The sequence below is a fragment of the Atractosteus spatula genome, chromosome 1 (genome assembly GCF_055471065.1).
Source record: "Atractosteus spatula isolate fAtrSpa1 chromosome 1, fAtrSpa1.hap1, whole genome shotgun sequence".
Lineage (NCBI taxonomy): Eukaryota > Metazoa > Chordata > Actinopteri > Semionotiformes > Lepisosteidae > Atractosteus > Atractosteus spatula.
In genome coordinates, this window is record NC_142706.1 from 8775616 (window position 1) to 8800260 (window position 24645).

The following is a 24645-nucleotide window of genomic DNA, read 5'->3' on the forward strand; positions in this document are numbered from 1 at the left end:
CTTCGTCCTTCCTCCACCAAACGCTATAAATACCAAATGCGATATATCTCTCCCTCGCGTGTGACTTTTGCATCCCACCTCCACCCCAACTCCACCTCTGCAGCTATCCCATGGTTACCTTGCATGAGGGTCCTGGCCTCCTCGCCCTATGGCCAGGAGGTCGGCCCTCAGCCAAGTGGGTTAAGCCAGATATTCGCTCCACAATAGTTTGTTACGCTTTGATTTTGGGCATTGTCATTCCTAGTGAACTGCAGTAATTTATTATATGTGGTCTGCTGTCTTCTTTTATTTTAATATTATATTTTATTTTGTTTCATAGCATTGTGTAAGTATACTATACTGTTATTTAACATCACAACTCACATACAGTATTCTCGCCCCAGGGCAACAACAAGCAGCTTGGAAAACTAACTCACACTCAGTGAAGGTTGTGATAAGTTCACCAATTACATTTGCAGTGGTAGTATCTTTGGCTAATTTCACAATTACTATATTTATTTTACATTCTGCAAGGGCTTATAGTACAAATATTGTGTATAGTGTGTAATTGTCAGTTTCTCAAAATGTCTTTAAATAAATGAAATATTAATTTGCCATTTTTTCTTTTCACTGTATATGAGGCTCTCTGAAAAAGTGTCTCCTTTAAATTCTTACAGCTACTTTCACAAAGTGAATTTTATTTTTTGTCTGGAAGAATAATCTTGAAAAATTAGCCTTTTAAATCCTTCAAGTTTTAATTCTTTATCAAACTGTAGTTTATTATAGCTGTATGATATTTCACGTTTTTATAAGAAAACAGTTTTGTACGAGGAATCATTATGTGACCAATGGCAAGAATATCTTCATTATTGACATTTTACTCTATTTGGAAGCATTAAGGTCTTCTGTGAAAGTCTGATGTTGAACAATTGTGTCCTGATTCCTATGAGTTTATTTAAAAAAACAGAATTGTGTAAACCTCAAGAAATAAAAGCATGGTCTGAGTCTCTATACTGGATGTATCTCCATCAGATTGGAAATGAATATACAAGTCAAATGATCTATCTCCTGGCATCCTGAGAGAAACAACCAGTCTCATGACTCCATGCCCTGGGAGTCGCCTCACATATCACAATCGATTGTCTCTTTCAAATGCCTCTGTTAAGTTTATTTTTACTGCAATAGCTAAGCAGATTCTGTTCTTTACTGTATTGTAGTAACTGCAGGGTAGAACATTATTTCTATAGGATGATTAATTCAAAAGCATTATCAATGGGTTGCTTGTGGGCATTTCAAATTCCAGGCTTTGTCCAGTGTTCTCTATCAATTTTTCTATTCAAAAGTTCTGCCCTTGAATAAGGTGCCATTATATGACCCTGGAATAGAGTATTCATTTTCAGTTTAGTGCCCAGGATCCCAGAGATACTCAGAAATCTTGGTGGTCCCTTGGCGATGCCTGTAAAATAAATCCATAAAACCAATACTTTATTTCACTTATAGTGAAAATGTTCACCTCCAGTGCTATTTTAATAATTAATAATGAATATCCCCATTTTCTTATAACTACAAATTTCCCCATTATATCTGAAGAGTTGAGAAAATCTGTTCAAAAACTTAAGACAAATCATATATTAACACCTTTAGAAAAGTTGTAGTAATAGTTAAGATTTCATTAAGTATTCAGTTGTGTTGTATTGTTACTAGTGCCTTTACAGCTTTATTTTATATGAAATTACATATAATGAAAAACTGGTGTTTGCTGTGATCTTCCTTGCCTGAATAATAAAAAAAACTAAATACAAGGGTTTTACTATCTTTATACACTAAGAGAAACTATGTTCTTGTCTTACTGCTTGATAGCTAACTGGAATAACATTAATTCCCTGATTACACTAAAAATTGAATTCACAAAAACTGCATGGAAGCTTTACATTTTTGAAATAATTCAAAGTTTGATGATTGACTAGACATCTTCTGTGGTGGGTCTACATATTGGCTCCCAATAGGAAAAAATGTTTTTGTGCTTATAAAACATGAGTATGTCATCATCAACCTGAATGTCTTTGCTGTTTGAAATCAAACTTAATGGTTCTTACTACAACTCATTTTAACACCTCTTGGTAGCACCTGTCACCTGAATATGGCTGAACAAGAGGTCACGCATTCTTTACCAAAGCAAAGAAACATTTATCACGGACAAATACATTTTCTTATGTTAATAGGATCGAATAACAATTAAATTAATTGTCATTATAATGGTGCATCTAAAACTAACAGGACAAATTTGAAAGTGAGCATATTAATGTGAAATTGTCTCAATTTATTTCCCTCTTCCTTTTAAAAATCCAAAACTACATTTGTGAAGAACATATTCATTTTATCTTTGCTCCCCAAATTCTTTTTCAAGCTTTATTGCCATCTTCACCATAATTATTTTCATCAAATAAATGCCAATTCACCCAGTATGTTTTTGAAGGCAAGAATTCAAACTAAAATTTCATTTGAAAATAAGGTGGCAGGGAACTAGTCTGGAGGCCATACATAGGGTTACATAGTCTGCATGACACGCCAATCGGAAATGGAATGAGATTAATCAATTCTGCATCAGCAAAAAACCTTAGGATAGTAAGTACATATTTCCCACAAAAGAATGTCCATAAGATGTCTTGGAGCTCCCCAGACCAGGCAACACATAACCAAATTGATCATGTCTTAGTCGATGCAAGACACAGACGTACAATATAGTGGAAGATGTTAGAAGTTAAAGGGGAGCAGAAATCGGATGACTTCCAAGTATTAGTCAAGATTCGTCAGGGAATATCATGTCCCAAGAAGAGCAAAAAAGAAGGTAACTTTTCGAATAGCTTTAAATTTGATGAAGGATAAAGTCAAGAAAGAACAGTTCACAATTGCTTTGAACAACAGGTTTACAATTTTAGACGAGAAAGAGAAAGCTGATGTTGAAAAAACATGGAAAGTAATTAAGGACACCCTAAAAGAAACAATGGAGGAGGTTCTGAAACCTGAAAAGCAAAGATTGACAAAGAAGGAAACTTGGTAACAGATGAAGAAAAGGCTTTAGGAGAATGGAAGAAGTATTTTGAAAAATTGTTGAATAGTGACAAGATAGTGACAGTCTGTAGTGGATGATCCAAATTTGGAAGAGGTCAAGTTAGTGATCAAGAAGATGAAGAAAGGGAAGGCCCCAGGAATTGATAACACACATGCTGAAATACTGCAGGAGGTAGGAGACACACTTCATAGGAAGATGCACCATATCATTAATTAATCTGGGGAAAGGAAGTAATTCCTTATGAATGGAAGGAGTCTTTTATATGTCCAATTTTCAAAAAGGGAGATCACATGCAGTGTACAAACTACAGAGGAATTGCACTACTATGTATAGCTTGCAAAATCCTAAACTAAATACTACTAAGAAGACTGACACCATACATGAAAGAAGCCTTAGGTTTTCAACAAGCAGGTTTCAGGAAGAATAAATTAACAGTGGACCAGATGCATACTCTACGACAGATATTGGCAAAGTGTTGGGAGTTTAATACAGAAATACATTGCCTGTTTATGGATTTTAAGAAAGCTTACAATAGCATAAACAGGAAAGCGATTTGGAGAGAAACGGAAAAAACAGAAATCCCAGAGAAACTAATAAGACTTACCAAACTGTGTGTTGATGGCTCAAGATGCCGAGTAAGAGTGAATGGGCAACTATCAGAAGTGTTTGAGGTAAAGACTGGCGTCAAACAAGGTGACTGCCTGTCCCCATTGCTTCAATGTAGTAGAAAGAGCCATAAGAAAAGATACAGAAATGGAAATAGGAATTAAGTTAGGCAGAAAGATCAATATTTTAGCCTACGCAGATGATATACTGTAGTGCTTATACTGTAGGTCAAAGCGAACAAGAATTGAGAGACATGACAAGGGTTTTAGCGAAGGAGGCCAAAGGAGTTGGTCTAGAAATCAATATTGTTAAAACTAAGTATCTTCCTATAAGTGGATGAGGAACACATTTGGGAGGAGTGGTTCAAGAGAAAAATAGTATAGAGGAAGAAATTCTAGCAAGTATTCAGGCTGGTAATAGGTCAAGATTTGCCAAGGGGAAAATTATGAAGTAAATACTGCTGTCACGAACAACCAAAACAAGGACACACAAGGACAGGACACACAAGACAATAATTCAGCCAGTAGTACTGTATAGTGCAAAGCTTAGGATTCTCACTAAAAAGAAGGAGAAAAAACTCATGTTTTTTCAAAACAGTGTTTTAAGACAGATTTTTGGACCAGTTAAAGAAAATGGAGAATGGAGAAGAAGGAAAAACAGAGAATTAAGAGAGCTAAATAAGGACTCTGATATTCTTGCTACTGTCAAAGGACCATGTCATGAGAAGAGATCAAGATAAAAGAGATAGTAAAAGAGAATATTGAGGGAAAGAGGCCAAGAGGAAGGCCTAGAATAAGATGGCTTGACTAAGTGAAAAAAGATGCCGGCGAGACAGAAATTTAATGTAGAGGCCTGGAGAGATAGGATGCTCTGGAGGAGGCTAGTTGATGAGGCAATGGAATGGCTTCAGTTGGAGATGCTGAAAAAATTTAGTATGCCAAAGAAAAAAAAAATGTACCACAAGCTTACATGTGTTACTCATAACACATTATGTCTCAAGCAAGCTAAATTTCCTTTTTAAGATACAGTATTTAATATGGATTCTACGCCATCGTGAATAACCTTTCACGACAGGGCAAACCTACAAAAAAACACAAAGTATTTCCAAGACCAAAGTATTAACCAAAGCCTGCTTATTTTCCAAACTCATGTCACAACAAGGATGGGCTAAAAACCTAAGGCAGCAGATAACAGAGCAATCCTACCAACAATAATAATATGGAATACTAAGTGAGTAGCCACGTGACTGAAAACCTTGTATTGCCTGCTGAGGCCAACAATTAATGTCCTCTTATACTATTGTAAAGTATGTTTGGTTTTTAATTAAATTACTAATTGCAGTATATCTTATTTACTTACAATGTGTAAATTAGAATATTTTACCTAGAGAGTTATTTTTCATTTTTTATTTTTCTGGCAAATTCATTTTTCTCTATAACCATGTATAACCATGGTGAGGGGATTGTATAAAATTGGTCCATAAATGGGGAGAGCTAATAGTGTGACAAGGCATCTAATTAATTAACTTCTGGTTTCATGCAAATATAAATATAGGTATCAGCAACACAAAAACTAATGTCATAGCTAGAAGTGGATCAAGAACAGACCCTTGTGGGGTCATATGCCATATGTGATCAGCTTTGTAGAGCAGGAACAACAACCATTTTGATCATTTTATTTTCTAACACCTATTCTAAGATACTACAGAGCTGCTACAGTACTAAGCACTGAAAACCCAGACTGGTTTATATTTATTTTAGTGATTATTTCATATAGCCAATGAGGAGACACGTTGAGATGTAAGTTGAGATGCTGTAAGCTAGAGAGTGCATAAAGTATGCTTAGAAAAGGAATAAAATTATGTAATATGATTCCAGACATGATCAATTTTAGATTGAAAAACTATTGCACTGGACTGTAGACTCTTCTACGGTGTTGCTCTCATATATTAGTTTAAGTGAAAAAAAAATGGTTCTAAGATTACTCTTTCCTTCTTCTATTAGCTTCTCAACACAAGCTGATCTTGTGAGAGTCAATACATTTCTGTAGGACTGCTGATGTTGCTTGAGGGCAAGTAAATGAACTGACAGGCCAGTGTCACTCCATCTACAGTAAGCTTACAGTACATCCATGACTTCATTGAGCAAAGATTATCATTATACCAAGGGGAACATCATGCACAGTAAATGGTGCTGCTCTAGTTTTTTTTCTTGAGCCAAGGAAATAAAAATGGAATCAAAAATGGAATTGTAAAGTACAATCCTTAAATCTAGTTTTTTATGTCTACTAATATAAGAACATAAAATATAATGATTAAACCATACCAAATTAACATAATGCTGCAAAACTTGGACACTTTCTGAGCAGAAAACTGAACCTCTAGATAAAAAAATGACTCCATGAATCAAAGTGCCCAGTTGAACAGCAATAACAAAACACCAAAGCTGTTGCCCAATCCAACCACTAGGTGTAATGCATATCATGAAAATATGAAAGATGATCATTATATGCAACTTAAGAAACTTGCATTGTTTCAACTGTGTCTGTTTTTTTTTCTCAGTTGAATCAGAAATCCATTGAGTTGACTTTGTTAAAGCATTTGAGGATTCAGAATACTTTAATCAAGTCCCCTTATAGTTTTGTCTGTGATTTATTAGCCTGTCCCTTTAGGATATTACAATAAGCACAGGGGTCTATCTTGTTGCTGCTTCTGGTCTGATTCCACAGTAGCAAAAGTCTATAACAATTCTAAATCATAATGAATATTTTTAACAGAATATCCATTGCTTTTAACTACACATTTTAATGCTATATTTGTCATTGTATTTCTTCTCTGTGCTGTCTACAAAATTGAAATGATGTGACAACACCTAAGTCATTTTCATGATTTTTAAGTTAGTTGTTTCAGATTTTGTTTAATGTTTTGCTTCCTGCAAAACTCTGTAATGCTGAATACATAATGTATGTAATCTTTCTCACTTGACTTTAAAACCATCCTTAAACAAAATTAAACAAATATACCAACCTATCAAAATTTCTAGGTGTGTTAATGTGACGAACTATGCCAGTGAACAAGAAGATAAACCACTTCTCCTCCAAACATAACATGCAAATTCAGTGAATACAGCTGAAAGTGCCTGACTGACTATTTAACAGAGATCTAAGTGAGAAATCTAAATGAAATAAGATTTGTTTACAATGTCCAAAAAAGGTCCTTCAAAAGAATAGTCACAGATTAAGCTTTATGAATGTTCCATGTTGCTGCCTCCTTTCACTTTTTAATTAATGATGGTTAAGTCATATTTGTGACCTAGCTTTTTATTATATTTATAGTCATCTGGCTTGAGCAATTTTATTTTTTTCTACAAATTACAATACAATTGTTATAAGCCAGTTCTCTGTATGGCAAAGTTTGTCAGGACAATTTGTTAATACGACAGTAAGAAAAAGAACAAAAGTGTAGAGTTAAGTAGTGTAGTGCCTGAAACTGAAACTGAGTTGATGTTATACAATTTGTGAAATGTGGTTTGAATTTATCTTAATTAGAAAAATCTTAATCTGATGTTAAAGGCAAAATTATATGGCCTTGTTTTGCAGACTTACATTAAATTGTTTAAACTAAAATGATAAAAATGATGTAAGGTAAAATGTATTTTAATCACTATACCAGATATGTACTGAGATTATTACCAAAAAATAACAGCACAGATGTTAAAATATTTGACTCAAGTATTTTAATTATTCAATTAAAAGAAAGAAGATCTACCTTTCATTATTTTTTTCTTTACCACTGATCATATATTTCTGACAAGGTTACAAATCAATTGTCATTGCTATATTAAGGTTTAAAGTGTGTCTGTGACATGCCAGAGAAGTTCTACTTGAATTCTCATACTAGGTTAAGTATTTCACAGCAATCTGTGACTTTTCCAATTTAGAAAATCCCCAGTAAACTGAGGGATAACTCTAAACATGGGGTCAGATTGCATTTTTAAATACTGTAACACAACAGATCTTCTCTTCACTGATAGCAGTTGGAAGGTCTTCCACCACTTAACTACCCTAAGACATATCAAGTAAGAAGATCATTCAGAGGATAATATAAAAATGGAAATTCTTATACTCAAAGGACTGGTCTCCATTTTTCTACTTGATCTTTGTAACTCTCAGGGTAAGTTGGCGATTTGTCCGTATAATCATTTTTATTCTGTTGAACAATATCAGAAAAGGAAATTAACAAAATAAAGTCAGATGGACTTTAATATATACTGTATAGAAAATGTATAAAACACACTGTAGAAGTGACAGAGATAAGTCATTTTAATTTTGAGATGTTATGGTGTTCATACTTCATCCTTAAACATAGTAAAATATTTAGATTTTTCCCATTCCCATATATTGCATGTTTTTTTCAAGTTGCAAAAAATATTATTTTTTTTTCAATTCAAATAATAACAATTACATGCAGTTTAATGGCTGAAATTATTTGGAAATTAATAGCTATTGTAATTTGTGCTGATACACTGAAATGACTTTGTAACCAATGGCCATGGGTTTAAACTTCCATATAATACTAATATAGAATTTTGTGAACATATACAGAACAAATCTTATTTCTTCTGTGACACTAGTATTTTTTATTCCTATTTTCCAATTGCAGTGACTGTACTGGAGCCATACAGCAGCTCAGAGATCTCCATGACAACCCAAGTAGGCACAGCTGTGCCAGACAGAGAAATTGAAACAACTCAAGAGAGTGACAACAATGAGCAAGGTAATATCTAAACTCAATGCCATGGTTAAATTGTTTCAAGGATGTCTCCAAAGTGTGTTAAATTGTAGAATCAAAAGTTTTTTTTCTTCATAATTTGAAACACTTGTTTCCAGATTTTAAACATTATAGTACTATGCTGACTTCTGAGAACAAATTTCTTTCATTTTAAATGAAGTACATAAATAATATTCTACAAATAATATCAGGCCACATAAGTGTTTGTATTTTTCTCCAGCTAGAACCACGAAGATGCCAAAATAGTGTGAAACTAAAGAGAAAGTATATAAAGTGCCTGCCTATCACAGTGATATTCTAAAAATCAACAAAAATATAGACTCCTATCCATGTTAGACTTTCAATAGCAATTTAATGCTGCTTTTGCTGTAAAATTCAGTATCATTTTTTAACTCTGCAGCACTTCTAAAACTCTCAGTTCATGTTCAAGATCTTTTGCATATTTTTCAGAACTTTCCTTCATGAGAAAAAGTAAACACAACATACAGTAACATGCAAAACAGCTTAGATGGCTTCCTTTTACTTTAAATCTGTGTATGCTTTAAACTGCTTATGAGCCATGAGCCATAAAATAACGCCTGTCAAGTGCACATCTTCATAACTGTCACGTTGGTATGATATATTTTCTCTTTATTTTTTTAGAACAGCAATAATCTCACTGACCTTAATATTTCAATTCGATAAAACACAGAAAAAACAAAACAGAAACAATTGTTGAATATTCATATATACAATCTGCTTTTGCCTGCAATGTTTAACATATTTCACAATAATAATGCATCAAAAGGTTTCTATTCTGTTCTATAACTATCTCTTGTAACACTGAAAAAAGAAGAAAAGCTTTCTTTCAGTTATCCTAAAATTAATATAAAAATAAACAGATAACAATAAAAAGTGTATATAAATGTGTACTGTTTGGACTATTTGACCATATTATTCAATTTGAAATGCAGTATTATAAACTCAGTTTACCCTTCTGAAATAAAGATGCCCTTTAATCATTCAGTAAGTCTTTGGTATTTTTACTTATCGTCTTATAGCTGGAGAGAAGGAATGTGAACTTGCTAAAGCAAAAGCATAGGTCAGGGTTTTTAAAAAGATCTATTGTAAAAACATCAGATGACACCTTATACTGTACCTACTCTTCTTCCTCTTTTAAAAAGCTGAGTAATCCTGTATCCATTTTTGACAGTCAGTATTACACAGTTTGAAGGAAAAGCACATAAATACCTCTCTCTTACCAAACTTTAACTTTCTGTTTTTTTTTCAGGAATTATTTCTCTAATGTTTAACTTTTAGTTTTTTTTTGTCCTTTACAACCCAATTGTGAATTGAATATCAAACCAGAATCGTACAGTGCATATTGAATATTGTTACAGTATATCTAAAAATATAAGCAAAAACTAAATAATTCCCTTGTTGTTCTCAGATTTTATATATCTGTGGGCTTCTAATTAACATACTGTAGAAAAAAGTTGAGGGAGATATTATGGTGCTAAAATGTTCTTTGCCTCCACCCCCAAAAATACAGATTTTCTTATAAAAATTGAACTAAAACAAGTTCATTTTGATGTTATATAAAAGGGCTACTGATGTTTAATTTCATTTGTGTCTTTCAAGATCTTTTGAAAGCCTCAGTGTTATTTACATTCGGATGCCAAATGTCTGCCTTGTGTCACAGATTTTGCTCCAGCCCCAACTGATACCTACTTGTTACCTCAGTCACAAGCTCCTGAGATACTCAGCTTACATGAAGAAGGTAATAAAATGGCTGGAGAGATCAGGGAAGAGTCGAATGATTTCAATGAGATTATTATACCCAAAGATGAACTTTTGAACCCAGAAGAAATCAAGCCCGTGCCTACTCTGGACAAATCTGTAGAGGAAATCCCAGTAACTCTTTTGCCCCCCCTTTCAGATGAGGATGGAAACAGAGATATCTTAGACACAACAACCTATGATACGAGTAACGGTAAGAAAGGAGGCTATGGTGGTCTTAATCATGCATACAGCATCATTGCGATTAGTGAATACCTTAAAATAATGAAAGAAAACAAACTTAAAATGCAAAGTATTATACACTGAGAAGCATAAAAATGCAATACATTCTTTTGGTCTCAATATTCATCTGTTACATTTTTAATACCTCTCTCTATATAAAGATTCATATATTCAATTAAGACCTAAAGCTCCTGATATTTTATTTTCCGCAGATTATTTGAAATCAGTGAGCACGTGTTAATCTGCTTAAATATGATTGCATATTTTAGAAAAGAAATTCATAGATTTCATAATTTAAAAAATACAGAATAGAGGTAAGGAAGCATCAGAGATTGAGAATGATTAACTTAATTGCTTTGGCCATAAAAACTGCTTTATACTGTATGTGTATTATTTTCTTCATGTGGCGAAACTCACCAGGATAAGCAGCATAATGACAATGGTTGGATGGGATTTTCTTCTTCTTTTTTAAGGTTTAATTTAATTCCTGGCATCTATGGACTACTAATCTACTGAATGCAAAAACCCGGAAAGGGGAATATAAGGATTAGCCCAATTAAAGTAGTAGCTTTACAACTGGTGATCAGATTATGTTTGTATGCTTTAGTGTGTGTGTGTCCATATTTTTCTTTTAGGACTACACTTACAGTAACTGTGCGTTGCCCTTTCAGTTTTAACAAAGATGTCAGAATACAGAAGCAAACATCTAATGATGAATCAAAAGAAAAAAATGCCAAAATATTATGTTATAGAGAAGTGCAAATGCCAAAGTGATATTTGTGACTTTAAAATTTAAAGAAACATATAGTATTTAACCACAAAGTAAAAAGCATCGTCCTCTTTTCAGAGGTGGTTGCCTTAGGCCTTGAGGCTTGGAGGTTTGGAGCAATTTCTGCAGCTGTTCTCTTGGTCTTGGAGACAACTGTGGTTATTGTTTATTGCTTGAAGTACAAGAAAAGAAGAATAAGGTAATAATAGTAATTTACTGCTGATGATTAACAACTTTACACATTACAAAAATTGATACAAAACTGGGGTTAACTGATACATACAGTAATAGTAAAAATAAAACCTGCTAAATATTTAAATAATTCCTTTGTGATTTTTATAAAATACTGTATATGTTAACATTGTATATGTATTTTAAACAATGCATTTAAAGTGACTCATTAAGATTCTAAAATGACTCAATTAGACTCAAATATTCAAATCAATATAAAATTCAATGGAAAATAAATACTAGAATTTAATTTGACAGTTTTATCTGTTTTTCACAGATTTAATTAATGTTGCATGTAACTATCATAATTTACAGAAGGACAATGGCAGTCAAAATGATTGAAGACAGTGAAGCAGCAGAAACAATTCATGGAGAGTCCAACGAAAACACGCTCACTGGTGGGGATGTTCAACCAAACCAGTAGGCACAAGTTCTGTTCTAACATATATGCACACATACTGTAAAAGCACACAGATCAGTCAGTATTTATTCTATCCACCAGCCTTTCTATTCCTCTTCAGGAACTAACCCAGTTCGCAATAGAAACCTGGCATCTAGTGTTTTTAAACCTGGGACTTCAAAGGAATGCCAATACTGTGTTTTTATTATTGCACGGGTTTCTTGAGATCTTCTTGGAAGGTGTTGTTAAAACGTTCCTTTCAACAACACAAATTCATTTCAGCTATGTATTCTTTGCTTAATAAAATTGCACAGAAAAAGGCTTTAGAGTGCCTCATGCCCAGCACAGATGGGGCTCTACTATCCTTAATCATTTTGAATATGGATCACATTAGCATTTAACTATGTACTGTATAATGCTGAAGTGGAAATACAGTACACTACTTGCAGAGCACCACCAGGGTGTTGTTGGGGTGAATTTTCTCTAAACCTTACAGAAATAGCAGTATTTGTTTCTTCCCAGGCTCTTGGAGGTCACCGGAAAATAATTGGTGAAGGAAAATACTTAATGACATTATCTTTAGGTTTGAAAACTTGCTTTTTGGATAGAGTCCACCCATCCACATGCATACTTTCCCGTGTTACTATCTTGGTATGGTGACGCTTGATTTTTTTTTACCATGGGTGAAAAAACAAATGGAAAAATGTATTATTAATTAATTTTAAATACAAGATGTAACTAAATAAGATGTAAAAACCTGTTTGTATGGATTTGTGTTTTAGAGAATGTTTATTTCGTACACAGAAATCATATGATACAGAAAGGTATTAGTCATATTACTTGCAACATTTTTAATGGTTTTAATAATGCCCTTGAGGTAACTTATTAGACTTTGAAATATACTGTCATATTCATTTATTAACCAATAGTATGACAGTCTAAGGGGCAGCAGTGGTTAGCATTTATTGCTGCCTTGCAGGTCTGGGGCCCTGGGTTAAATTCTAGACCTTGGTTGAAATCTGCATGGAGTTTTTTTGTGTGGGTTTCCTCCAATAATTTGCTTCTGGGAAAGCTGGCCTTGGCGTGCGTCTGTGTTTCTGTCTGTGTCTGCCCTGACATCCCATCCAGGGTGTATCTTGTCTGGTGCCCATTGCTTGCTGAAATAGGCTCTGACTGCCCTGTGACCCTGACTTGAAAAGGGGGTTAGAAAATGGATGGATGGATGATAGCCTAAGGTACTATAAACATATGCTGCTATGATATTTCATCTATTCTGCTGTTTTAGCCAATTGATTTTTTGTTTACTTTTTAAGAAGACGTTGCATGATGATCTCTAATTTATCCATTCTGACTTCTTTAGAATATTATTTTACAGTCCTATATTTGCAGGGACACAAAATAAAAATGAATAAAACTCAACATGAAAAATTACATGGGTGAATGAAATATTCCAATAAATCTGTTCTGTACTGTGAAGGCATTTTTTGTCTTTCCCCAGAACTGCGTCAAATGGTTCATGTGAGGTGACAATACCCAAAGAAAAACAGGAAATAAAAGCCGACATTCTTCTGGATTCCCCTTCAAGGGATGCTAGTCTTTGGGACAAACCACATGATGTCAGAACATCAGCGCTTTAAAGGTCTACATTGTAGCTTTATACTCAGTTTCTTTATTAAAGTTATGAGTTTGCACTCAACTGAAGAAATTATGTGTTCGTCTAGTCTTTTTTGAATAACGACTAGTTTACACTTATCTACTATAAACCAAACAAACTTAATAGACCAAATAGCTTCCTCTCATTGTGTAATGTTCTTGAATGCAAACACAGATATAATGAATGGTAATGTATAAGGGCACATTTTTATTTTAAAGTTATTTTTGGCTATATTACTTTTAGAATTTAAATGTGATTAATGACTTACAAAATGATTTTAAATAGATCTATGGAGACGGTTACAGGAATCTACTTAAAAAAATATATACAAAAAAAATACAGAAAAATATAAAAATTGCAAAATACAGATGCATTGTCTTAATTATCTTAGAATTTAATACAGTAAAGTGTTATTGTTTTGGAGGTTCACTGACTTTATTGTTTCCTATTTGGTTTATATTATAAACTACTTGTATTTCATTTGGTTTTCTGCATTATATCATTATTTTATTGTAACTAAGACATGTTTTATTACATTAAATTAGCATTTTCAGCATTTTCTCATCTTCATAATGTTTTATTATATTGTATATCCATGTGTGCATGTACAATACATTATTTCCTTGTGTTTTTCAAGAAAAATATAGAATTGTCAAGCAATAATCCATTTTAGCATATCAGTTTCAGAGATCTGGCAGACGTGTCATTCCAGAATTGCCTCTAGGGAAAAAAGAATGTGAGGTTAAAAGAAAATAAAATTGAGACCACAAAAGAGAAGCTTATTATGTTATTCATTGCAATGTAATCTTTAACATCCAAAGACCATTCTAGCTCTAGAATGGAGTAGGAGTTCCTAGAAATTAATATAATAGACTAAGAAATTCTTCTGATCCATTTATGAAAACTGTCTAACTGACCATGAGATAATGTCGTTAAAAGTCTGCTAAACAAAATCTTTGTAAATGTTTTTCTGAATGAAATCATATGAATAACAACCATATAGTATAAATCTTGAAAACTACGTAACTACAGTAAATTCATTGTTTTGTTCAGCAACAAGATTGCATTTAATACCTAAGGTATTGTATATGAAACATAAAAATGAATGACTTCTTCACACCAAATCTCTTAGTTCTCCTACAACTTTTGACAAACCTGTTGTTGAACCTCAAATATTTTTCAACAACAACACTTTTACAGTAAATCTGTGTACTAACCATGTTACGTCCCAGTGTGTGGTCTATGTGTGTTTATGTAATAAGATTTTTTTTCAATTGCAATTGCCAGTTTAGTTTTTTATAATATCCTAATATGAAAATCCCAATTGTCCAAGCACGTAGTGCTTCAACCTTTGTAAAAACACAGAAGGGTTGATGACACATGCTATCAGGATATGCAGCTTCTATCGCACAGCATCTACAGCAGAGATAGCATCAGGATTGATATGACTCAGCATTACAATGCATGCACAAAAACAATAAGCAAGCCATAAGAGTTACTATTGCATTATAAAGTGAGGAGACCTTCTAAAATTTCCAATTTTCCTTTGCAACCTCCGCAAATTGTGTGTTGCAGTATATGAAACCTCAGTGACAGACTTGTAAAAGATTAGGACTGGTTTTAACTGAAACACCTGTGGCGAATGAACCCTGCAAAGAATTGTCCATCATTGTCTTCTATGGTCATTGTGGACATTTAGCTTATTCCATTCCTGATGGACTCAAATAACCACACACGTTTGAGACTATATTTGTACACTGAGTACATTAACATACTGTACTGTATACTAAATTTATATACTCCAAAGGCTTCCAAAACCAGCTTACAGTGAGTCAAAGGTACGTGTTTGATACAAACCCCATGTGACCATTCAAAAATTCTGCAGAACTACGATCATTTAATTCCGCCATTCATAAATTCTTTCTGTGGTTTTCTCATTAGCAAACTCCTAATCAATGCTGTCTTTCTCTCACTGTAGCAGGGAAAACCTCAACAGATCAATTGGGATGAATTCCTCCTCTCCACAAGGGCCTTAGTGTACTCTGTTCTTCTATTGCATTCCTGACATTATATACTGTATAATATAATCTTTATATGATAATATAATATAAATATATTATATATATAATCTAAATATAATATAATAATATAATATAATCTTTTTTTCAGCATGGACCTATTACTTCATAGTTCCTATTACTTGTTCGTTTGCAGCCTACGCATGCTGACGCAGCTACCCACCTGAACTACTGTATAATATGTCAATCCATCCAATTTGAAACTGCACCCAATACAGTGTCATGAGGGAGCCAGAGCCTATCTCATCAAGCAACAGGAGCAAGACAGGGTACACCCTGGATGGAACGCCAATCAATCACAGGGCAGATAGACACAAACACAAACATGCACACACTCACACCAGGGCCAATTTTCACAACACTGCATCACCATCCAAGAAGTCAAAACAGTTTTATTAGGTCTTAATAAGTTGCTTATGGAAATATACTATATAGGCAAAACCTGCATGAACTTTGTACTCAAAGACTGCAGTTCCACATCACTGCAATAGACAGTTACCTTCAACATACTGTTCTGAAGATCAATCCTTTATCAGAAAGCTGCTTATTCCTGGCAATGGTTGTGGATCCTAGATGGAATGTGAGTCCATCTCAAAGCATGCTTACAGTGTAAGTTACACAGAGGCAATCTAGCAACACCAATTAATTTAGCCAACATGTCTTGAGAATGTGAGAGGATAACAGCACACGAAGGTGAGTTAGTATAGACTGCAGTGTTTGCTACAGTACCATGCCACTGTGACACCCCATTCTGAGATGTGCTTACAAAATTAATCAGCTTCACAATTTCATTAAACATATCCCTATTATAGGGTGATATACCGTATTTGTCACACAGTTTGAAAATTCAAATTTATGGAGTGAGCCTAACAATGACTTAAGACTAAGCAAGGCTCAATTGTATAGACCATGGTTCTTAAACCAGAAACAGTAAGAATCCCATCAAATTACTTACCTGTAATTGTGTTCTATGCTGTGAAAAAGGTTATGATGAAATTATAGCTATTATTTTAGTTATACAAATATTATTTACTAATTATTACTTTTAAATCAAATGTATCCTCATATGATTTTGTTGTGTTATTATATTTTTATAATATTATATTTTATTATATTATACTGTAAATTCTTCCATTTGCAGTTCACTTACAGTAAACAACCCCTGCAAGGAACTCAGTAGTAACACTTGGCACATCATAATCCACCATTTTGCAGTTGATTTCATACAGTAGGTCAGATGTTACTCACTTTTCTATATAAAAACAACTACTTTCATTGATTTTATTATTTTTTATTTCCTTATACAATATCAAACAATACAAATATAGTATTATCAAACACCTGATTTGAAACTATGGTCATACTGTACATACCTGTAGCATAATCCTGTATCTGAAGTTGGTCAAATTTAGATATTACCAATTCTACAGTATGTGTGTATCATATTGTAACGCAACGGGGGCTCAGGCGGGCGCCCTTGCCGCATCTGGTCGGCCCCATCCCGACTGAGGCTCGAACCCGGGACTTCCGCGTCTCTCTGCAGCGACCCAGCACCGTGAGCTAAAGAGAGATCTCTTTCCAGCCCAGTAGCTGTAGTCCTGCTATCATAGGGAAGGGCGGTGACGTCACCTGCTCTGGTACGCCGGCTCTTACACAGTACCTGACGGCCGTAAGCGTTACACTCTCCCCCGCTTAAATCGCCGTCCCCGGCGAAGGGCTATCCCACCCCGCTTCTGACACCAATGTAACGCAACGGGGACTCAGGCGGGCGCCCTTGCCGCATCAGGTCGGCCCCCCACTGTCCGGGGCTCGAACCCGGGACTTCCGCGTCTCTCTGCAGCGACCTAGCCCCGTGAGCTAAAGAGAGATCTCTATCCAGCCCAGTAGCTGTAGTCCTGCTATCATAGGGAAGGGCGGTGACGTCACCTGCTCTGGTACGCCGGCTCTTACACAGTACCTGACGGCCGTAAGCGTTACACTCTCCCCCGCTTAAATCGCCGTCCCCGGCGAAGGGCTATCCCATCCCACTTCTGACACCAATGTAACGCAACGGGGGCTCAGGCGGGCGCCCTTGCCGCATCTGGTCGGCCCCATCCCGACTGAGGCTCGAACCCGGGACTTCCGCGTCTCTCTGCAGCGACCCAGCACCGTGAGCTAAAGAGAGATCTCTTTCCAGCCCAGTAGCTGTAGTCCTGCTATCATAGGGAAGGGCGGTGACGTCACCTGCTCTGGTACGCCGGCTCTTACACAGTACCTGACGGCCGTAAGCGTTACAATATGAAGAGCAATTATTGGAATTATATACAGTATGTAGCAATGATAAAACAGTATTATCTATGATTCATTTAATATATAATTTATTCTTATATCTATAAAAAAAAATGGGCAGGCATACCTACACATATCCAAAGATACTGCTTAGCCTGGGTGCTTTTAGAAGAGAACTGGTACAGCATTGTAAGCAGTAAGTCACAATTTTGTAGGGGTACATTTAAAAAAATGGAACAGATATTATTTTTATCATCATCATCATTGTTGTTGTTGTTAATAATGTTGGGATTTGTCGCGTAGATATCCTGCCAAATGACTCTGCAGCTCTTAAAATGAAAATATCCCTGGAGGTATAAAGTTAAGAGCATTAGCTTCAAATTTGGACGTTGTTTCAATTCGGATAATCTCATTTCACAGGCTCTTTGTGTAATGCTGGTGGAATTATTAAACGCATTGTCTTATTTGTATAATTTGAAAATGGTCGGTTATTACTTGTTGCAGTACAGCGTGAATAAATAGGCGTTGCCAGAGGCGTTGTACTGTATGTTTTCAGTACGTCTAGAAAAAAAGTCCTGCTGAGGCACCTTTCAGATTTTACGGCATCCCTTAGGCTCTTTCAACAGCGAAACATTTGAGTTTGGTTTATTTTTTCCTTAACCTACCTGATTCTGACGTTACGTAGGAAATGTGATGTGATCACGAGGAGATCAACAATCTTGGCAGTCATGCGCTAATTTCGTACTTAAGGCAGGGATTTGTTCATCTGCAGAGGGGGTTATTAATCTAGCCAGCAATTTGTGTGAAAAGAATGTATTTAGGAGGTAGGATTATCATTCTTTCAAAAGTAGATTTCAGACACTCTTAAAGAATCTCAGTTATACTGACATCAGTTACACTGGCTTAATTATGAGAAGGGATTTAAACCTTAAATTAATAACGTTACTTTAACAAAAATAATAATTTACTTAAGCGTAATTTATCAAACATACAGTAAACAGGGATATTTTGTAAATCTGATTTACCTGTTGTGTTTGCATAGGCTATCGTCATTAAATACAGTAAGGACACTTACTTTTCCGCAGGGATGTGGAAGTATTGGTTTTTGGCTGTCTTGTGCGGCGTTGTACGCTCCCAGTTTCCTAGAGAATGTGTAACCCCAGAGGCACTTCGCAGTGGAGAGTGCTGTCCGTCTCCAACTGGGGTACCAAATGACAGCTGTGGGTCTAGCACAGGACGAGGACAGTGTGTAGCAATAAATGCAGACAGTCGACCACACGGACCACAGTATCCACACGATGGACTCGATGATCGTGAACGCTGGCCCCTTAGGTTCTTCAATCGTAGCTGTCAGTGCAATGGGAACTTCTCGGGTTATAACTGCGGACGATGTAAGCATGGGTTTACCGGAGTAAACTGCGACCAGCGTACCCTTATAGGTAAGATAATTCCGAAATCCTAAATTAATTGTAGTAGTAATGATATCTGCTTTTCTGGAGTTTGCCAATGGTAACAAAAGTTTGAAAGTTATCTTTCAAATAACAACAAGTCTTTTGACCAATATCTGCAGCCATCTTTGTGCCATTAAATAGTAAAACAGTCATGACTTGATTGTTAACAAAAATGGATTTTGAAGTTTTCGTTTTACCCTTTCTCTTTTACTGCAATTTAGCGACTAATGTATGGGGTTCTTTATGTCCATACATGCTTCACTGTTACGAATATCTGTAGACTGCATTGATTCATACAGTAGTTGAATCGTATTAACTCGTATAATCGTATAATTTGCCATTTTCCGCCTTTTAAATTTCACAGATTACAGATCTATACAATTATTTAAATTTCAAATAAGACCTTCTTCGTATACAAGAGAGCATTATTGGGAATATAAAAGCGTTGATTTTCTTAAGTTAAAATGAATTTCAGAACTCAGGGAACATGATAAAATAAACTGTTCACCTTACATATTGTAAAAAAGCAATTAGAAAAGGGAACAAATCCTAAAAAGCTTTGGAACGTGTTGTAATTACAATATCTCTTGCCTTTCCATTATTTGCAGTTAGGAGAAATATTATGGAAATGAGCACAGATGAAAAAAGATTTTTTGTGAATGCGTTAAACCAAGCCAAGGGTACAGTACACCCCAACCTGGTCATTGCAACCAGACGCTATCAGGAGATCTTTGGACCGGATGGCAACACTATGCAGTTTGAGAATATCACCATATACAACTTTTTTGTGTGGTCACACTATTATTCTGTCAGCAAAACATTCCTTGGAGCTGGACAGCAGAGTTTTGGAGGAGTAGATTTTTCCCATGAGGGTCCTGGCTTTCTTACCTGGCACAGGTATCACCTGCTACAGCTTGAGATGGACATGCAGGTGAGGAGAAGCTGCATGCCTTGATTTGTGTAAAGAAAGAAATGGCTAACAGCCAGTGGTTTATATTAACTTGTTTTAGATGTTTGTGTTGATATGAAAAGGGGGGGAGCCTTAATAAAATATATATATTTCCAAAAAGAGGCAAAGAAATGTTTTATAGTAATACTGTTATCAATATTTGACAAATCAGCTGGCATAGTGAATCCACACTTTGTTTTGTTTTATTTATTTGGCCAAAATCCATACTTAATTGAGTAATTTGTAAAATCCTATGTACTGTAAATAAAATCCATTAGGTTATGGGTATACTTTTATCTTTTTTCTATAGAAGAAAAAATGCTGGTTCTAAATGGAATAAAATTGTCTTTTTTAGCTTAAACTTAAACTATTTGCTTTTCTTTTTCTCATGAGTGTTAAAATGATAGGCTCTGACACCTTAGCCCAGTCAGACCTTTTCCAAAAAAAAACAACAAAAGATCAGTCTGAGAAGTTGTGAAAAATGGGTTATACTTTATTGAGATTTGTACTCTTCTTGAAAATTCAGGATATGCTTCAAGATCCGTCCTTTGCTCTTCCTTACTGGAACTTTGCCATTGGTGGAAACAACTGTGACATCTGCACAGACGAATTATTTGGAGCAAGAAGTAACTTTGACCCAAACCTGATCAGTTCTAACTCTGTATTCTCACAGTGGAGAGTTATTTGTGAAAGTGTTGATGACTATGACACTCTTGGAACTATATGTAACAGTAAGCATCTCCGTCTTTGTCTCTAGCTTTGTGAAGCTATTATGTTAGCATGCTATTAACAGTGGCAGCTTGAAAATATATTGACAGTGCGTTACATTGAAGTTAAGTATTGCGTGCATGTCACAGTTATGTGTTCTGCTACCTCTATTGCCTTTGCATATCGGCACACTTCTGTTCACATTGAGCTCCATGACATTGTGATTTATGAATTACCCACTTGCTACAATGCAAATAGTGTACTAGAAAGGTCTGAAATGATTTTTTACCATATGTTTGTCATCAAATTGTAATGCCTACTGTAAATGGCAGGCTGCTGCAGGGCTGAAATCATAAACCTTTAGTTAAACTGCTAATATAAAACACATTGTTAAGTATTTAAAATACTATATATGTGTATAAATAACTCACTTTTTATTTTTATTTCTGTACATATAGTTAGTCATTTAAACCTCCTCAGCAGTGGGATGTGAAGTCTAGGTTTAGTGCTTGCTTTTTTGGCCATTTAGAAATTTAACATTAAGAAACCCTCTTTTGATACAAATAACATCATATCTGGGATGGTACTGTCCTTTTGTATTGAAGGATTGTTTCCAAATGATTTATCGGATCTCTTTTGCTTTCCTTTCCTGTTTTGAAATCATTCAAGCCTAAAAGGAATCTGTGAGTAGAGCTCTTGTATTAGAAAAAAAAGTTGTACAAGAAGGATTTAACTATAATCTTTTTAGTTCGTTTAATCCCCTTATTAGATTGTCTACCTGACAGAAAAGTTTAATGTGAATGTCTGACCCGCAAACAGTTGCTGAACCAAGAATGTAATCCTGATACAAGTAGCTGCTGAACCAAGGAGGTAACCCTGCAGGCTGCTTTGATCAATGGGAATTAAACTTTGCCACAGTTCATTTCATTTACACCGATGGTATTTGAAACAAATAAAAGAAAGTAGAACATCCACAAGTAATTTAACACTTTAATCAAATTACTGGCTGTAAATTGAAAAAATACTCTGAAACTTGCTATCAGTAATTCTTTATGCTCTCTACATGAACATTCAATACTTCCTATATCAGGGATACATTTTTGCGTGTAGAATTTTATCAGCACTGTTTTTAAACTGTTTTCTTATAGTACCGTGTACACAACTTTCAATTTACTTTACGCTGAAATGCATTTTCCCAGCTGTTGGAATGTGTATCTGTTTTATTTTGTATGTCTTTGTGTGCCTTTTGGAAGAGCTCTGTTTTTAGGAGGACTTGTATGCTATTCCACAGGCACTGAAAGTAGTCAAATCAGAAGAAACCCTGCTGGGAATGTTGCCAGACCAATGGTACAACGCCTACCTGAGCCTCAGGATGTCATTCAATGTCTAGAAGTCAGTATCTTTGACACTCCACCCTTCTATTCCACTTCATCAGAGAGCTTCAGGAACACAGTGGAAGGTGAGTCTTATAGTAGAGAAATTCCTAATTGTCCTAATTGCATTCACAAATATATAATACGGAAGCATGGAGTAGTGTTTGAGGCTCTGTGTTCATACCAGCAAGGCCGTGGGCCCACATCTTGGGTGGGGTTCTGCCGCTGTATACTTGAGCAACATACTTAGATTGCTTCAATAAAATGTCCAGCTGTATTAATGGTCATACAGTAAAGGTAAGTTGCCATAAAAGTACCTGGCAAAAAATTAAGTAACTTTTAACCTGTAACTTAACATCCATAATCAACTCCATAGAATATGGTACATGCTTCAAAAGCAATCTTGAAGAGGAAGAAATAATTTTCTTTGTAGAAATGATTATCTTAAAAAATGCTTGACGTCTTGGAGATTTTGTGCTCTAAATGTATTAGAACATTATAGTAAAGGGTAGTTATTCAAATAAGCCATGCCTCTATTGTACCTAAATTATTTGGCTTTTCTTTAGAATGGGATTTTTTCTTTTTGTTTCAACTAGGTTATAGCGCACCTTCTGGAACATACGACCCAATTGTACGCAGTTTGCATAACCTGGCACACCTTTTCTTGAATGGCACTGGAGGACAGACACATCTTTCACCAAATGATCCCATATTCATCTTGTTGCACACATTTACTGATGCTATATTTGATGAGTGGCTGAGAAGACATAGCCCTGGTAATACATTACATGTTGGAATATTCAATATTTTGCTCTTAATTTTTTTAACTAGTCCATGTATGATATTGTCTGCAAAGAAATATGTTTCTATGTTCAATTTGTTTCTTGGCTTTTTAGGTAAAAGAAAGAATAATACATGGTACCATATGCAGTAATGAACAAATGTGAACAATCATCATGGCATGAAACAAACTGTGTTAATCCAACAATAATATAGAAACATAAATAAATGAGTAGAAAAAAGGAAACCAGCAATCTGGAAGAGATAAGCAAAGGAAAAAGAGAAAAAGAATAAAGGTAGTGAAAGGACAGAAGAGGAAAGCTAAAGCTGTATATCAAAGTTGTTATACAGTGCATTGAAAATACAGATCCTGATTTCAGCATTGAACCTAGAAATCTATTGTGTATATATAGTAAATATTTTATTTTCATGGTAAGAAAAATGACTATTGATTGTTGCACAGATCCTGATTATATTTATTTTTTTGTTCCAGATGTTTCAGTTTACCCTTTAGAAAATGCTCCAATTGGTCACAACAGGCAATATAATATGGTCCCATTCTGGCCTCCAGTTACCAATGCTGAAATGTTTGCTACAGCTCCTGATAAGCTTGGGTACTCGTATGAGGTTCAATGGCCAAGTAAGCATGATTATTTTATTACTTGGGCTTCTATTGTCTAAAGAAGCAATATTTAAACAGTTATGACAAAAAAACATGATAATAACAGACCCTTATGATTCCAGAATCATGGTAAATTGTACAAGACAAATACTCCAATGGTGTGACTCACTAATTTAATTTGTACAATTTTGTACATTTTGAGCATTTTGTCTTTAATTTCATTGTGCAATATATAATTACAGTATATCTTTTTTTTCAAAGCATAGTTCTACTTGGCTTGGCTACCCTTTTTTTTCTTATCCTGATATTCATCATCACTGATGTTTTGCATTATTAGGCTTCCAAGCCAGAGTGTCTAGAAACACTAGCCTCCATGAACATTGTGTTAAGAGGATAGTGAATCCTCTGGTGCTCTGTTCAGAAAAGATAACACTTTAATTTTTTTTCTTTTGTCTGTAGGTCGTCCTTACAGCCTCACGGAGATAATAACCATTGCAGTGGTGGCCGCTCTGATTGTAGTTGCCATCATTTTTGCTGCCACCACCTGCGCTGTTCGTGCAAGATCACATAGTCATGGCAGAAATGAATCTCGGCAGCCACTGCTCGGAGAGCACTATCAGCGCTACTCTGAGGACCATGAGAGAATCCAAGATAAAACCCAGTCTGTAGTTTAAGTTACAAGCAACAGGCTTGTAAGCTTTGTATTCGCTTGAAAGTTTTCTTTTGAAAAAAAACTTTTTTTTTCTCCAGACCTATCTCTATGGTAACATGGAATTAGTTTTTCACTCCTTAAAGAAAAAAAAACATGTACGTGTGACTTTCTTGGTAAGATGAAAAAACAGGTGGTCCATACATAGCAATATCACTAATCAAAGGTGTAATGACCATAATTAAAATTGAACCTCCAAACATCC

At 35.0% G+C, this 24645-nt stretch overlaps 2 protein-coding genes across 2 annotated transcripts; both read left to right on the forward strand.

The window, feature by feature from the left end:
• The first annotated feature begins 7765 nt into the window (after positions 1-7765).
• Positions 7766-13485, forward strand: LOC148840561 (uncharacterized). Its single transcript, XM_088928846.1, has 6 exons — positions 7766-7829; positions 8319-8432; positions 10129-10419; positions 11296-11416; positions 11764-11868; positions 13347-13485. Exons 1-6 carry the CDS (start codon positions 7766-7768, stop codon positions 13483-13485), a joined length of 834 nt encoding a protein of 277 aa, XP_088784972.1.
• A 5134-nt stretch (positions 13486-18619) lies between these two features.
• On the forward strand, positions 18620-24645 carry tyrp1b (tyrosinase-related protein 1b). Its single transcript, XM_088910659.1, has 7 exons — positions 18620-19287; positions 19908-20230; positions 20775-20979; positions 22248-22415; positions 22926-23105; positions 23603-23749; positions 24191-24645. Exons 1-7 carry the CDS (start codon positions 18936-18938, stop codon positions 24403-24405), a joined length of 1590 nt encoding a protein of 529 aa, XP_088766785.1. The 5' UTR covers positions 18620-18935; the 3' UTR covers positions 24406-24645.